Below are 15,212 nucleotides of genomic sequence, written 5' to 3' on the forward strand. Positions count from 1 at the left end.
GGGAGGTCAGAACGTGGCCCCCTACACCCCCGTGTTTGGAAGCACAAGAAACACTGGTGTCATTCTTTAAATATTGGTAGAATTCACCCCTAAGCTGTCTGGTCCTGGGCTTTTCTGTGTGTGTATGTGTACCAGGGGAGAAAGGGGGCAGTTTAGTCATCAACTCAACCTCCTCATTCACTAGTGTCCAGTTGCTATTTCTTTTTAAATATATTTTATTGATTTTTTACAGAGAGGAAGGGAGGGTGATAGAGAGTCAGAAATATCGATCAGCTGCCTCCTCCACGCCCCCTTCTGGGGATGTGCCCGCAACCAAGGTACATGCCCTTGACGGAATCGAACCTGGGATCCTTGAGTCTGCAGGCTGGCGCTCTATCCACTGAGCCAAACTGGTCAGGGCGCTATTTCTTTTTAATATATATTTTTACTGATTTCAGAGAGAAGAGAAACATCAATGATGAGAGAATCATCAACTGGCTGCCTCCTGCCTGCCCTCTACTGGGGATCAAGCCCGAAATCTGGGTATGTGCCCTGACTGGCAATCCAACCCTGACCTCCTGGTTCATAGGTTGCTGCTCAACCACTGAGCCGCACTGACCGGGCCAGTTGCTCTTTCATCTTGGGTCACTTTGGGGTTTTTTGGATTTCTAGGAATTTGCTCAGCTAGGTTATGACTTATTGGCACACAGTTGCTCCTAGTGTTGTCATCCTTGCTTCTGTAAGGCGGTACTGAGCACCCCCCCCCACCCGTTTCATTTCTGATTTTTGTGATTTGTGCCTTCGGTCTAACTAAAGGTTTGCTCGTTCTGTTGCTTCTCAGAGGCACTGGTGCTCCCGTTGATGTTTCCCTGGTCTCTAGTTCACTGCCCTCTGCAGCTCTGCATCAGCCTGCTCCCTCCAGGTCCTTCGCAGGTTAAGGGTATTGCGCCCACATTTCCATAGACATTTGCAGCACCGATTTCCCTCTAGGATCCCCTCACACCTCATACACTGTCTCAGTGACTGTGCTTTCTTCTCTGACCCTCTGGCTGTTAAGAGTTAATTTCCACGCATTTGTGAACTTCAGTTTCCCTCCCATGAGGCATCCAGCTCCATCCCACTGCGGTCAGAGAAGGTACTTTCTGTGATTTCAACCTGACATCCTGGGACTTGTCTCGTGGCCTCCCACGCGGTCTGCTGGGAGAATGTGCTGCCGGGTGGTGTTCCCAGTCTGGCTGGTGTGTAATCGTTAGTATTTGGTAACACACAGGAACATACAGGACTCTACGGAGGTGAAACCAGGGAGCCAGCACCCACTAGTGATCAGACTTTGCTCTTCCTGACACCCCATCCCTTCCCCAAGGGGAGCGGGTGTAGGAACCCCATGAAATGCACAGCTGGTGCTGAGCTGAGAGGGCACCTGCTGTACCCACACCTGCCCCTCTGTCCTGCACTTCGAGGGGAGCCCACGAAGATGTCAGGGCTGTGGCCCGTCCCACTGCCCTGCGCCCCCGCAGTCACTGCTCAGGTCTGCCCGCCTGCGGCCTGAGTAGCTTGCAGCCTCCTGCTCCCCTCCTGGCCTCGCCACATCCCCGGGGGCACGTGCAAGGCAGCGGGCCTGGGTATCAGGCCGGGACCAGGCCTGCTTGTGCGCGGTGCGGTGCGGTGCGGTGCAGTGCGGTGCAGGCTGCTGCTGAAAGCAGTGTGGGCGGGCCTGTCCCCGCGGGGCCTTGCTCATCCCTGGGCGGGCCTCCTGGCCTGAACCTCAGGGTCCCCTGGGGCGCACGCTCACCCCGCAGGCAGACAAGCAGCTGCACACCTGGCGCCCCAAAAGGTCAACAAGAAAGGAAGGCACCTGGTTCCTCCGCCAGCGCGAGGCCGACGCCCCTGGACAGGAAGGGCGGGGGCCCCCCTGCGGCTCCTGGCCCCGCGCCCACGCGAGGGAACAAGGTGGCGGAGGCGTCTCCAGGCCCCAAGACAAACTCCCCCCAACCGCAGGGCAGCTCAGGCCTCAGCCAACTTGGAAAATTCCAGGGACAGGCGATCCCCGGGCGGGCGGGGCGGGCTCAGCGCAAGGAGACCTCAGCCAGTGGGAACCCTTTAATGAGAGGCGGGCGGGCGCCCCACCCGGCGCTGCCGGGGCCGGGGCGGAGCTGCACGTTCATGGGGGGCGGGGCGGGGGGTGAAGGTGATGAGGCCGCCGGCGGGAGGTACGTGTGGGGCCTGTCCGCGCGGGGCAGGAGGGGACCGGACCGGACCGGCGCCCACGGGCACCTCGCCACGTGCTTCAGGCCCCGGTCACTGTTCTGGGGGCGGCCCGGCTGGTTGGCCCTGGTGGGCGGGGCGGCGGGACGTGGATGCAGAGCGGGAGGGTGTGGCGTGGCCGGGGCGGGGCTGGCCCTGAAGCCTCCTGCAGCGCCAGGCGGGGAGCAGGCTTGCAGCTGCAGGGGAGCCTGGGGGAGCAGGAGGGCTGGTGTCAGGGGCCGGGGCGGGAGTCAGTTGTTCTCGAAGAGAGAGAGCAGGTCTTCGCTGCTGTTGGTGGGAAGGTCGGGAGGGCCCAGGTAGGACAGCAGCTCGTCCGGGTTGGTCAGTTCCGGGAGCAGCTGAGGACAGAAGCAAACTGGCCTCAGACCCGCCTCCCCCTGCGCACCGGCCCTGTCCTCAAACCCAGCCCGCTCGGGTAGGCGGGATGTGGGGACCCCTCCCCGACACAGTCTGTGCGGAAGAATCGGTGATACCAAGGCCAACAGGGGACACACAGCACCCCTCAGGTGTGGAGCTGCTCCAGGCTCAGGGGAGCACATGGGTGGCCAGGGGACCCCAGTCCCCCGGATATTCTGCTTTGAGCTGCTCTAGTATTTTTCATGCTGAACTTGAATGAGTTTAACTGGCTCCCAGCCAGGCTCCCCACTCCCCAGCAGCAGCACTGTACTCACGTCCAGGGCTGATGGTTCTGGGGCCTCCCCCGCCCCAGACATGGGGGGCCCCACTACGCCTGTGGCAGCGTGGAAGGCCAGCTCGCCGACGGGGCCCCCGCTCCCTGGGCCGAGGGGCTGCCGGGTCACTGGGGGAGGGTTGGGGTGGTGCAGCTGGGGGCCTGGGGGGCCTCCAAGGTTGGGGGTGTGCAGTGCGGCTGGCCCAGGGGTGTGAGCCGGATCCAGGTGACCTGCAGGTGCCACCTGAGGAAGGAGAGAGACCTGGAGAAATGGCCAGGGCTCCCCCAGGAGGCAGCCGCGGCCTCTCATCCCTGCACTGACCTGGCCTGGGAGGCTGGACGTGGACTTCTCCGGAGTCAGGAGGCTGCTGGGAATGTCCGATTGGTAGGAGGTGGGGGGCGGCCCTGGGGTGAACTCGGGAAGGGTCGGCGTGCTGGGTGTGGTGGACGGGAAGGAGTCGGGGAAGGTCCCGGGTCCCAGGAAGCTGGAGCCTGAGAGGAGAGCCAGGGTGTCAATGGGGCCAGGCCCAGATGTGCGGGCAGACAGCCCCTTGTTGCAACTGCTGGGAGGGGACCCTGCTGCTCACCCCCTGGTGGAGGCCACACCTACACTCCACATCCACGACCAGCCCTGCCCAAGCGTGGCCACAGAGCAGCACCTCACGGTAGCTGAGGGCATGGCCATTTGCTCAGGGTCACCTGTCTGCAGGCAGCTAAGTGCTGCACTCACCCTGGCTGGGGTAGTCGCTGGGGGCCGGAGCCGAGGGGGGCGGCAGGGGGGTGAGGGGGGCTGCCCCTGGGCCCAGGGCCGCGATCATCTCCATCACATTGGGCAGCAGCGCGTGGGCGGGGCTCACGGTGCGGCAGCGCTTCAGCACCGGCCCGTCCGGCTCCTCCTTGATGTGCACGTCCGGCTTCACCGGCACCGGCTTCCAGCTGCACGTGGGGTCGATGGTGATCTCCTCGTAGTCAGAGCTGGCGGGACATGGGCAGTCACCACCCAGCCTGCTGCCCTCCTGGCCCATGGCGGGTTCTAGGCAGACCTTCCACTCAAGTGCACATTCCACGTGCCCTGGGGCTGCCTGCCTGGTCAGAGGCCGATTCCTTGGCCCCAACGGGCCCCAGGGGAGTGCGGGAGTGCGCTCCCGTGGGGGATCAGCAAGCTCCCCCCCCCCCCCCCAATCCCAGGGGCTGCCCTCTGCTGGCCAGAGGCCGGAGGCCGCAGGGAACTCACTTCTGAATGTAGATGAGGATGCCCAGCATGTACTGGTCCACCTCCAGGCCCTCCAGCAGGGCCGTCTTGCTGGAGAAAGCAAACAGGGCGCAGCTCAGAGGCCTGACCAACCTCGCCCTGGGCCCAGGCCTGTCCTTTCTCAGCTCCATCCTTCCCTGGAGGCCACCCCATCGGGGTGGCCTTGCATGAGGTCCCCCGAGTTCTGGGACTTACTTGCACACGGGGCACCTCCAGGTCCCCCGCTCACAGTTGAGCTGCAGGTAGGACTCCAGGTCGAAGCACTGGGGAGAAGAAGACGTCGCACACAGGGCAGCGCCCAGCCTATTTCCTGTGTGTCGGGGAAGCCCGTGCACCAGGTTTTCACGACCCCGGCGTTCTAACGGGCCAAGGCTGGGGGCAGCCACATGGCCCCACTGGGCCAGATGCCACGGGGCAAAGCCGGAGCTGCAACTGTGCCCGAGGTGCTGCCTACAGCAAGGGCACAGGGTGCGCGTGTCTTATGCTGGGGCAGGGCACTCGCTCCGTGTCTGTGGAGAACCTGTGGGGCTCCTGGGTCTTAGCAGGGACTGCACCTGCACACCCCCCTTCCGTGAGCGCTTAGCCCTTAAGGAAGCCCAGCCCAAGGGCATGGGAAACCAGGCCACCTGCTGGCCCAGGTGCCGAGTCTCTGCTGCCAGAGAGACTGTGGTGACCCACCTGAATGTGGCGACAGTCGTGGCCGCGGGCAGGGAGCTGGATCCGGCGGAAGGTGATGGGGCACTTGAGGGACACCTTGATGGCCGTCTGCTCCACCCCGTCCTCTCCGTTGGGCCCAGGGGTGCCGGGGATGGTGCCGCTGCTGAAGTTCCGCTTTACTGGCGGCGACAGGGAGGGGCTGGGGCCAGGGCGACGGCCAGGACGAGGCACCTCCCAGGGCTGAGGAGCAGACCCCGGCCCTGCCCAGAGCCCCGCCCGGGGAGACAGCCTCTGCCAGGGTCAAGCGGGGGCAGGGTGGGCGGCCACTCACTCTTGGTGATGCAGTGCTCGGCGGGCAGCAGCCGCTTCTTGAGGAGGCCCTGCAGCACGGAGCGGACGGCTGGGCGGTGCACCAGCTGCAGCACGAACAGGTGGGACTGCAAGGCAGGTGTGGGTCAGGGGGTGCGTGTCAGAGGGTGTGGGCCAGACTCCCGGTTCTAACCCCTCTCAGCACAACCACTTGGGGCCCCGAGAGCCCCCAGCTCAGTCTCTCCTGCACCGTGATGGGAGTGCCCACTGGGTGCTGGGGCCTGACTGGAGGCCACAAGGGTGGGTTCAACAGGCCTCTTCCTCGAGGGTCAGAGGGCAGACAGGACTGGCCCCCGGGCGGCGCCGCACTCACGCAGCAGCAGGCGGTGACGGTGATCTGGATGGTGTTGCGGCCGGGCTGGCACACCTGCTTCAGGTGCAGGGGCTTGTGGGAGGTCTTGTTGTCGCCGCGCTCGATGGTGAGGGGCGTGGCGTTGACGCTGACCTGCACCGAGGCCGGCCAGTTGGTGTTCATCTGCCGGTCCTCGTGGTGGTAGCACTTGAACTGCAGCTCCAGGTCAGGCCTGCGGGGAGGACGGCGCTGAGAGGGGGTGCAGGTGCTGAGAGGGGGCGCAGGGGCCGCAGGGCCGGGCGGGCGCCGCTCACCTCAGCATCAGGGTCTTGTAGACGGAGTCGCGCAGCTGGAAGGCGTGGTTGCTCACGGCCAGGTTGTGCTGCAGGCGGAAGGGCTCCAGGACCACGCCATCCCGCACGGGGAAGGTCAGCCGCAGCTCGTCGCAGGGGCTGCTGCCTGGGGGCCGCGGGGGTCAGCAGGCTCCTCCCCCGCAGCGCGCAGAGGCCCTGGGCCGCCCGCCCCCACCCCACGCAGCACGGACAGGCGAGGGGCTGCAGCCCACCCCTCCTCTGGCTGGGGCCTGGGTGGTGTCTCCTGGGACCCGAGCTGCATGTCACCGAGGGTGGCAGGACGGTCCCGGCTCCGCCCTCCCTCAGCTGCCGGCTCGTCATCCCCTCAGTGACGCCCAGAGCACGCTGCCCAGACCTCCGGTGCTGCCAGAGGGCGGGGCTGAGGGTGCCGACGGGCCGCCTGCCATCCACCACCCTTGTGCTCCAATGAGGTTTTAGGACCAGCCACAGGGCTCTGAGCCACGAGGGGGGACCTGCAGGGCCCTGCCCCACCCCCCCCCCCACCCCCGTCCCCGGACCAGGGACACTCACCAGGCGGTGACGGGTGCAAGGAGCTCACGCTGGGCTTGAGGTCAGGCAGGAAGGGGGACTTCACATCCTGGCTGGTGGACAGGTAGGGGACGCTGCTGCCGGGGGTCATGGGTGGCGTGGGGCTCCCTGGCAGTGGGGAGCTGGGGTAGCCAGGGACGGAACGGGTGGGCTGTGGGATAGAGCAGTCAAGGCAGGATGAGGGCGCTGCCGAGTTCCTGAGCACCCACTGGGAACAGTCCGGGAAGCCAGGGGTGCCTACGTGCCCTCTCCTTGCGCCCACCCTGGAAGCCTCCCACCCGTCCGTACCCCACTCAGGCCCGGCTGGCCGTAGCCGATGCTCCCTGCGCTGAAGCTGGCGCCTTGCCCGTTGAACTGCTCTGTGGGCTGAGGAGAGACACCATGTGGGTCTGGGGCTGCAGCCTGGCCCCTGGCCAGCCCCCAACCAGACCCGAGAGCCTAGGGGCAGGGAGCCCCCCCGCACACACAGGCCCTGCATGTTCTTTTTCACACACTTTGTTTTCAAATCATCTACAGTGAGCACGAACTGCTTTCATTGTTTAAAAACTGCCACTACAGACAGCTGACCCCACAGAGGGTCTCCGTGGGTGCCACCGAGGCTGTGCCGGGGGTCCCCGCTGAGCTGGGCCCCGAGGGCTGCCCTGCACTCTCAGGGCCAGGAAGCTCCTGGCTGCGCGGTCACCTCCCCAGCCCACCCAGATGTCTGTGTCCCCCCAGGGTTGGCAGGGGGTGCTGCAGGCCCAGGAGGACCTGGCCTACCTTGTAGTGCAGTCCTGGGGGGCCGGAGGTGGGCAGGGGCAGCCTGTGACCAGGGAAGGAAGAGGGGGCAGGGGGCTGCCCTGGGGCATACTGGGTGGTGCTGGGTGAGTACTGGCCTCCCGGCAGGTACTGCTGCCCTGGATACACCTGAAGGAGAAGAGGCAAATGCCCAGGGAGGAGCGGGTCAGGGAGGCCAGTTCCCAGGGAGGGACAGCAGTGCCCACAGCCAGGCCTCTCACATGGACGTCCGGCCTCACCTCACTGGAGTAGGCTCTCTTGACTCCTTGTCGGGGCAGCGGCTGGGCCTGGAGAGCCCCCGGGTGCCCGTGCTGGGGCAGGCGCTGCCCTGCATACAGGGGTGCCATGCCCACCGCCCGGGTGGGGGTCATGCCCATGGGGCTCATGCCAGAGGGGCCCATCAGCCCTCCCACGCTGGCGGGGTTCATGCTGCTGGGAACGCTGGGCCCCCGGGGGCCTCCGTGCTGCAGGAACTGGCTGTTAAAAGACTGTCCAGTCCCCATCTGGGAAGAGAAGAGGGACCGTCCAGGCCCGGCCACCACTTTGAGCGCCCAGTCCGCTCCCTCAGCGTCTCCTCCTGCCGCCCACCTCCCTCCCAGAGCCTGGCCTCACTGCTGCCTACGCTGCGTGCACACCGCACAGGCAGTCCCTGAGCCGGCTCCTCACCGTCCCACCTCCCTGAGCAGCGTGGGGCCGGGGGGCGGCCTCACCGCTCCGTACTGGCTCAGCTCCTGGCTCTGCTTCTCCTGAAGGGCAGCCACCGTGGCTGTGGCCGTGGCCGTGGCCGTGGCGGCGGCAGCAGCCATGGCAGCAGCTGCTGCTGCTTGAGTGAAGTCGGTGGAGGGCCGTGTGGCGTGGGAGGGGAGGCCCAGGCCCCCAGGCCCCGCAGGGCCCCCAGCGTACCTGCAAGAGACACGACGGTTCAGAAGGGCCTTCCACCTACGGCCCTCCCACCCTGGGGCCACACAGACCTACGTCCCCTTCCCGGGGCCCGAGACGCTGCTTGGGGGTCCTGCTCACCCGGTGGAGAAGCCGGGGCCTCCGGGGTAGCCTCCGCGGCCGTACACCCCCTGCTGCACGTAGCCCTTGCTGGCAGCGCCCTCCGCGAACGCCTGCTGTCCCAGGCACTGTGGGGAGCTCAGCGCCGAGCTGCCACCGGCCATGCCCGGCATCATGGAGCTGCCAGGGGGGCTCCCTGCAGGACCCATGGGGCTCCCCAAAACCTGCAAGAAAGCCGGAGTCACCAAAGGGAACCATCCAAACAACTGTTTCGCAGACTGGCTCCAAGGCGAGGCCTGGCAGGTGAGGTGCGGTGGTGGGGCTCACGGGGGTGGGGGAGGCCAGGTGAAGACGGGGAGAGTCGCGCAGGTGTAGGGAGAACGAGCCGAGCCTCGAGGAAGGGAGCCCAGGGGGCCCGGCTCCAGTCTGAGGTCCGAGGCGCGCTCACCTGGCTCTGGGCCGCGTTGCCCACTCCCCACACGGTGGTGACCACGGACAGCGATCCTGCGGGCTGCGTGGCGCTCTGCTGCCAGGGCACCGCCTCATAAGCGAAGGGACCATCACTGCAAGGACAGGGGCAGGGCCTGGGTCTCAGGCCTCGGGCTCAGGCGCCGCCTGGAAGAACTGAAGGCCGGGAGCAGCGGGGTGCTGGGCCACCCACATTCCTGGGCCCTACTCACCTGTGTGGTGCGGAGGGCAGGGCCGGTTTCATGGGGTTCATGGGGTTCATTGGCTTGGGAGCAGCCTCCAGGCCAGGCCTGCGGGTGGCAGAAAGCAGCCCTCCCTGGTGCCGACGTGGGACTCAGCTGCTCTGGCTGCTGGGACGGAGGGAAGCACATCAGTGGAGAGGCAGCTGGGAGACCCTGGGAGCAGTCGGGGTCAGGGGGCCAGGTTCAGGGTGCAGGGCTTGGGGTCTGAGAACAAAGCGGAGGCAGCCCCCCAGCACCCAGCGCATGATGGAGGGCGGGCAGGTCAGACTGGAATACCAGAGCCACTCAGGGGGGTCAGGGCAAGCCAACCCCCCAAACCCAGCCCAGAGTGTCATTAACCCTTTCTGGCCAGGCCCTGCCACCCGGATCCCTGGGCTGGCTCTGGAAGCAGGTTTCCCACCCAAATATTTCCCAGTCGGGGCCTGAATGGTCAGAGGCAGGGGAGGCCGGGGCCCGCCCCCCTCAGCCTGGCCTGGGGCACAGTGTGGGGCCATCTCCTGTAGGGACTGCCCCCCCCCCCCCCCCCCCGCTTCTCCTCAGGGCAGCAGCAGGCAACTCACTCCCAGGCCAAGGGGACCCGCGGGGGCAGGGACCAGGCACAAAGACCCGAGCTCCCAACAGGACACACCGCACTCGGGTGGGAGGCTGGCAGGTGCCCAGGGACATGGCAAGGGACCAGAGCAGACATGGCAGCAGTGGCTGCAGAGACGGCTGGGTGCCCTGTGCCATGCGGGCTCCCTGCTATGTGCGGGCTCACTCTCTCCCATTCAGAGTCTCAGGGCTGGCCCGTCCTCCAGGCTGCGGTGTCGGACACCCACAAGCCAGCCCTTCACCGACAGGCCCCGCCCACGCCCACCTCTGCCTGGTCTGACCACAGCCGCACGCACTTGGGCTGTGTTCTCAGAGGGTCTCTTGGGAGGCACCTTCTTGGGGTCAAGGGTCGTGACTGAAGCCCCAGGGCATTTTCGGGGCTGCAAGGCCACAGGCTCAGACAGGCCACCTGGGACACGCCCAGCGCTCCTGATGCCTCCCTCTGGCCCAGCATCCACCTGGCCCCAGGGCTCACATTCCTGAGTGCTGACCAACAGGCTGCCCGAGGAGGCAGGGTTACCAGCCTGTCCTCTGCAAACAGTGCGTGGGGGGTGCCCGGGGGAGTCCCAGGCCAGGACCCCAGAGCAGGTGAGGGGGTGGCTCTGCTTTGGAGCAGTGGCCCTCATGGCCCGCTCACCACAGGGCGCTCAGGGAAGCAGGTCCCAGAGTCCCAGGGAGACAGGGAGGCAGCCACCCTGGGCCTGCCCCTCCTCGCAGTCAGGTCTCTCCTGCCTCACCCTCGCGCCCTCGCCCCACCTGGGTCCCACCTGGGAAGCCGAGGCCAGAAAATAACAGGACGATTCTCCCAAAAGCTCAGGGGCACCTGGACTCTGGGCAGAGGCAGGACAGGGAGCCAGGGTCACTGGGCCAAACAGGAAGGTCACGTTCCTGACTGGCTCGTGCCACGGGGGGGGGGGGGGGGGGGGGGACGGGACGGACGGACGGACGCCACACATGGGACTAGGGGACGGGACCTGCCAAGAGCCAGGAACTCTCCAGACCTGGGTGGGGCCTGCAGCTAATTCAGGCTGCGGTGCTGGCAGGTCAGACGCACAGGCAATGAGAGAGACCAGAGAACCCCAACCGACCACAAAGGCACCCCACAGACTCCCGACACAGGTGCCGGCACTTCACAGGGTCCGGGGGAGAAGACCCCAGCCCCACCCTCTCGCAGAACCCCCCCCCAAACGGCCACAGATCTAAAGGCACAGCACACGCCCCGAAGGCCTCTGGGAAAACACATCGAGAGTCTCTGGGACTGAGCGCTGAGGAAAGCGTCCTCAAACACGACTCCAGAAGCAGGACCGGGAAAGGGAAAAGGGAAACTGCTGGAGAGGCTGCCGAGGGGACGCGAAAACAAGCGACGAGCTGGGAGACACCTGCAAACCACACGCCGACAAGACTGGGGCCTGGAATAGTCACAAGTCCAGTTAGGAAAAGGGCAAAGGCTCGAGGCGTTTCACCAGGAGGACGGCCGATGGCACGCGGACCGGAGTGACACCGGCACCAGCCGACGTCACGCACACCTACCCGACGCCCCGAGTGAAACCGGTGACACAGGCTCTCCCCCGGCGAGGCCTGAACTTCCCTCTGACCCAGCAGCTCACTCCTGATGGCTTATCTCAGAGAAACAGACAAATCTGTGCCTGAATGTCTGTCTGCAGGAGCTTTCCTCCTGATCACCAGAGGAGGGAGACCCAGATGCCCTCCAGGGCTGAGGATTACCGAGGGCTGAGCACCCACAGCCGGAGGCCGGTCCAGGCGCCGCCTGCGGGATCTCGGGGACCTGCTGCTGGAGAAAGCCAGTCCCCGGAGGTTACAGAAATGGAGGACAGACGGTGGCCGCGAGGGGTGAACTGTGGGGAGGGCCGCCGGGAGGCAATCTCAGCCTCACCTGTATCCAGACAGCATCCTGCTGGGGACACCAGGTGAAGGGTACACCGGCTTTGTTTCTTACAACTAGATAGGAACCTAGAATTCCCACAAAATAAGGTCTCAGTAAAAAACCACCAGGCCCGTGGCAATCCTCCCACACCTGAGCTGGCGGGCCGGCGGGGCCCACTGTGCATCCTAGAAGCAAAAGGGTGGGGGCTGCCAGGAGGAGGCCGAGGCCCAGGGCAGGTGCAGGGCAGCCTCCACACCACGTGGTCTGGGGAATTCCACCCCCCAGGCTCCTCTGCTGTGGACAGACCACAGACATTTCCAGTTCCCCCAGAGCGCACTTCGCGGGGGCAGGGACTTCCTGCCTGCCCAGCTCCTGAGCGAGTCTGCTCTCCTCCAGAAACCTCCGCAGGTCCCCGGTAGGGGCCATCCGCTGTGAGTGCAGACCCTCCTCCCCACGCCCAGCCCAGCAGGGAGCAGCTGAGTGCCAGCCCCGTGCCTGCCTGTGTGTCAATTCCAGCTGGAAGCCAGGACCCCTGGGCAGAGCCGCCCGGGCCTGAGATGGGTCACATCACATCTCCCTCCAGAAAAAGAACTACAGACAACTCACTACCCAGACCCTCCTCCCCAGAACTTCACAGCAGCTGCACCCGTCTTCTGCGTGCCAACCGAAGGCGGACGTTACGCTGGTCAACCCCCTACCATCCTCCACTCCATTTCTTCTGCCTGGTCACCCAGGAGCCGGAGACCTGACCCCAGCGGCGAGCCTCTCTCCTCGGCCACAGGGCGGGGAGCTATAGTTCCAGGCTCCCCCAGAGGGACACTGGGGTCCAGCGGGCTGAGACCCAGTGGAGCAGGACACCAAGGTGGGGCTTGCTGCCCTCTTGACCTGCCAGGCCACAGGACTGCTGGGGTGCGTCCAGAACGCCCAGGAACAAGGACTGATGGATGGCCAGGGTGCGGGACATTCCAGAGACCGGGGGGAGGGGGTCCCCACTTTGAGTCTCAGTTTATACATAAAATGGGTACGTGGCGGCCAGCCTAGGACTGAGGAGAGGAAAGGACACGTGCCGACCTCATGTCATCAGCCCCAGCTTGTCTGGACACAGGTGTTGGACAGTCCGCGGGAGGCCTGGCTCCTCAAGCGGCGATGCGTCCTCCCCAGTGCCTATTCCCTCCCGCGGCCATTCCGGGGTGGGGCAGTCCGAGGGCCAGCCCCCCGCGGCTGGGACCCTGTTACCGCTCCCAGCTTCTTCCCCCTGGTGCTGGCCGGAGGATTTGGTGAATGGGGTGCTCACCCTGCCGGGCCGCCTGCTTATGAATCCAGGCGGGTGTGGGGTGTATGTCCCTGTGAAGTCAGTCTTCTGAGCTGACAAATGACACCCATCCCCTGGATGTTCTGCAACTACAGGGAGGGGGGCGCGGGGCACCCGGTGTGCGGGCAGCAGGTGGGGGGGCAGGAAGGTGGGGGGAGGTCAGAGGGGCAGCAGGTCAGGCGTGGGAGGGGGAGCGGAGGGGGCCGCAGATCAGAGGGGAGGCGGTCAGGGGAGGTGGCAGGTCAAAGGGCACCAGACACCCCGGGGAGGGACACCCTCCGCCCGAGCCTCCAGGTGTCGCGTCAGGTAAGGGGTGAGGCCAAGGATCGACGGCTGCGAGGAAGGTCGGCGTCGCCTGCGGCCTCCCGAGCGGGTGGGCGCGCGCGGCCCAGGGGAGCCCGCCAGGCCCGTGGGAGCGCCGGCCGCGGGCCAGGTTGGCGGGGCCGACAGCCTCCGCACGCCCGCGGGCCGGGGCCAGCCTCCGGCCGCCGCCACAAAGGCCCGGTGAGGGTCCGCGCCCCGGCCGCCGCCGGGACCACGACGCGAGCGCAGGCCGCTCCGGCCGGGGCCCCGCCGAGACGCCGCCGCCGCCCGCACCTGCCGCACCTGCCGCCCGCCGCCCGCACCTGTTCGCGGCCCGCTCACCTCCGCGCGGCCGGGCCCGGCCCCTCGCCGCCGCGGCCCCCGGTCCGCGCCGCTCCATGCGCTCAGCCCGCCCTGCGCGCCGCCCGCCGCCCCGGCTCCGCCGCCCGCGCCATCGCGCCGCTCCCAGGGCACAATGGAGCCGCCTCATGCATATGCATGACGCCGCGGCCCCGCCCCCAGGCCTGAGCAGCGGAGCCCCGAGCCGCGCTCGGGCGGGGCCGCGGGCAGGGCCGGCGCGGGGATGGCGGACGGGCGGACCGGGGCGGCCTGCTCTCCCGCCCCGTCCACACCTTTCCTAACGCAGCGTCCGCGGAGCCACCGCGTTTCCTGCGCGCTCTGCCGGGCGGGGCGGGGCCGGGACGGCGGGGGCGGGGGTGGGACAGGGCGGAGGAGGGAGGAGGGGGCGGGGCCTTCCGGGTCGTGGGGGCGGGAGGAGTGCTGAGTGGGTGGGGCCAGGGCGGGGAGGCGGGGTCTGTCAGGCTGACGCGGGCAGCGGGAGGGGCGGGGCCTGTCGGGCGGAGGCGGCGCGGACAGGCGTCCGGGCCTGGACATAGGGAGCAGGGCGTGCCCGGCCGCCAGGAGGAGGGGCGGGGCCTGTGGGGCGGAGGAGGTGGGGTGGGTGGAGGCGCCCTGCCCGGCGGCGGTGGGCGGTCTCCTGGCTTAAGGCAAACCACGCGACCAAACACGTCACAGTGCCCCTTGCTCTTCTCTCCTCCCGGAGCTGCCCCCTTGGGCCGGCTTTGGGTTCCGGCGGAAGAAGCATTTGATCAGTTTGCACCTTTCAAGTGCCATTATCACCCTTTAAACTTTCCTCCACTTTTCCTCCCCTCGTTTAGGAAGACCATGTTGCCGTGACTACCCTCAACTTTTTTAAAAAATGTTTTTATTGATTTCAGAGAGGGAGCGGGAAAGAGAGAGAGAAACATCAATGATGAGAGAGAATCGTTGATTGGCTGCCTCCTGCACACCTTCTACTGGGGATCGAGCCCTAACCCAGGCATATGCCCTTGACTGGAATCGAACCTGGGACCTTTCCGTCTGTAGGCAACGCTCCATGTTGAGCATGTGTCAGTATTTCATTCCTTTCTATGGCTGTGTAATATTCCATTATTATGGGTAGACCACATTTTTTAAGATAGGAGGGATGGGAAAGCTCTTAAAAACTTTTTTGATTGGTTGATCTTCGAGAAAGGAAGGAGGGAAGAAAGGGAGAGAGATATTTGTTATTCCACTTATTTATGCATTTGTTGGTTAATTTTTTTGTGTGCCCTGAGGATTGACACCCCCAACCTTGGCATATCGCAAAGATGCTCTAGCTGGGCAGGGCTAGGCCACGCGTTTTTGACCATCAGTTGATGGGCATTTGGTCTGTTTTTGGCTGTTACGAATAACGCTCCTGGGAACATCTGTTTTCATTCCTCTGGGTATATCCCTAACAGCGGAACAGCTGGGCCGCAGGCAACTCTGTATTAAACCTCTAAGGGGCCTCCATCCTGTGTCCACAGAAGCTGCACCATGTTGCTGTCCCACCAGCAGTGCCGTTTCCCCACACCGTCTTTTCTGTTCTAGTCGGGCCAGTGAATGTGAGGTGGTATCTCATTGTGGTTTTGACTTGCACTTTTCTCGTTGATTATGTTGAACACCTTTTCATGTGCTTACTAGTCATACATAATTTTTCTTCATCATAATTTTTTAAATCAAATGTACTGGAGTGACATTGGCTAGGGCCCTATGTAAGCTTTAACCGAGTTGTGTTTTTATTATTGAGTTGTAGAAATTCTTTATACTAGTACATTCTAGATCAGCGGTTCTCAACCTGTGGGTCGTGACCCCTTTGGGTTTGAATGACCCTTTCACAGGGGTCGCCTAAGACCATCAGAAAACACATATATAATTACATATTGTTT

At 65.0% G+C, this 15,212-nt stretch overlaps 1 protein-coding gene across 2 annotated transcripts; it reads right to left on the reverse strand.

Moving 5' to 3' along the window:
• Nucleotides 1-1,691: 1,691 nt before the first annotated feature.
• ZMIZ2 (zinc finger MIZ-type containing 2) lies at nucleotides 1,692-13,640 on the reverse strand. 2 transcript variants are annotated; one of them, XM_059655974.1, is made up of 19 exons: nucleotides 13,306-13,639; nucleotides 8,843-8,977; nucleotides 8,611-8,725; nucleotides 8,184-8,386; nucleotides 7,874-8,066; nucleotides 7,403-7,666; nucleotides 7,146-7,292; nucleotides 6,675-6,752; nucleotides 6,369-6,537; nucleotides 5,799-5,943; nucleotides 5,506-5,716; nucleotides 5,155-5,260; nucleotides 4,845-5,002; nucleotides 4,362-4,429; nucleotides 4,149-4,217; nucleotides 3,645-3,889; nucleotides 3,237-3,406; nucleotides 2,916-3,158; nucleotides 1,693-2,582 (listed from the first exon to the last, which is right to left on the reverse strand). In XM_059655974.1, the coding sequence occupies exons 2-19, from the start codon at nucleotides 8,890-8,892 to the stop codon at nucleotides 2,475-2,477; spliced, it is 2,742 nt and encodes a 913-aa protein (XP_059511957.1). In that variant the 5' UTR covers nucleotides 8,893-8,977; nucleotides 13,306-13,639; the 3' UTR covers nucleotides 1,693-2,474. The 2 variants fall into 2 exon arrangements, with proteins under 2 accessions (XP_059511958.1, XP_059511957.1); XM_059655975.1 differs by lacking the exon at nucleotides 6,675-6,752 and having other exon boundaries at nucleotides 1,692-2,582; nucleotides 13,306-13,640.
• Nucleotides 13,641-15,212: the final 1,572 nt, after the last annotated feature.

This window comes from Myotis daubentonii, chromosome 10 (genome assembly GCF_963259705.1).
Source record: "Myotis daubentonii chromosome 10, mMyoDau2.1, whole genome shotgun sequence".
NCBI classification, from domain to species: domain Eukaryota; kingdom Metazoa; phylum Chordata; class Mammalia; order Chiroptera; family Vespertilionidae; genus Myotis; species Myotis daubentonii.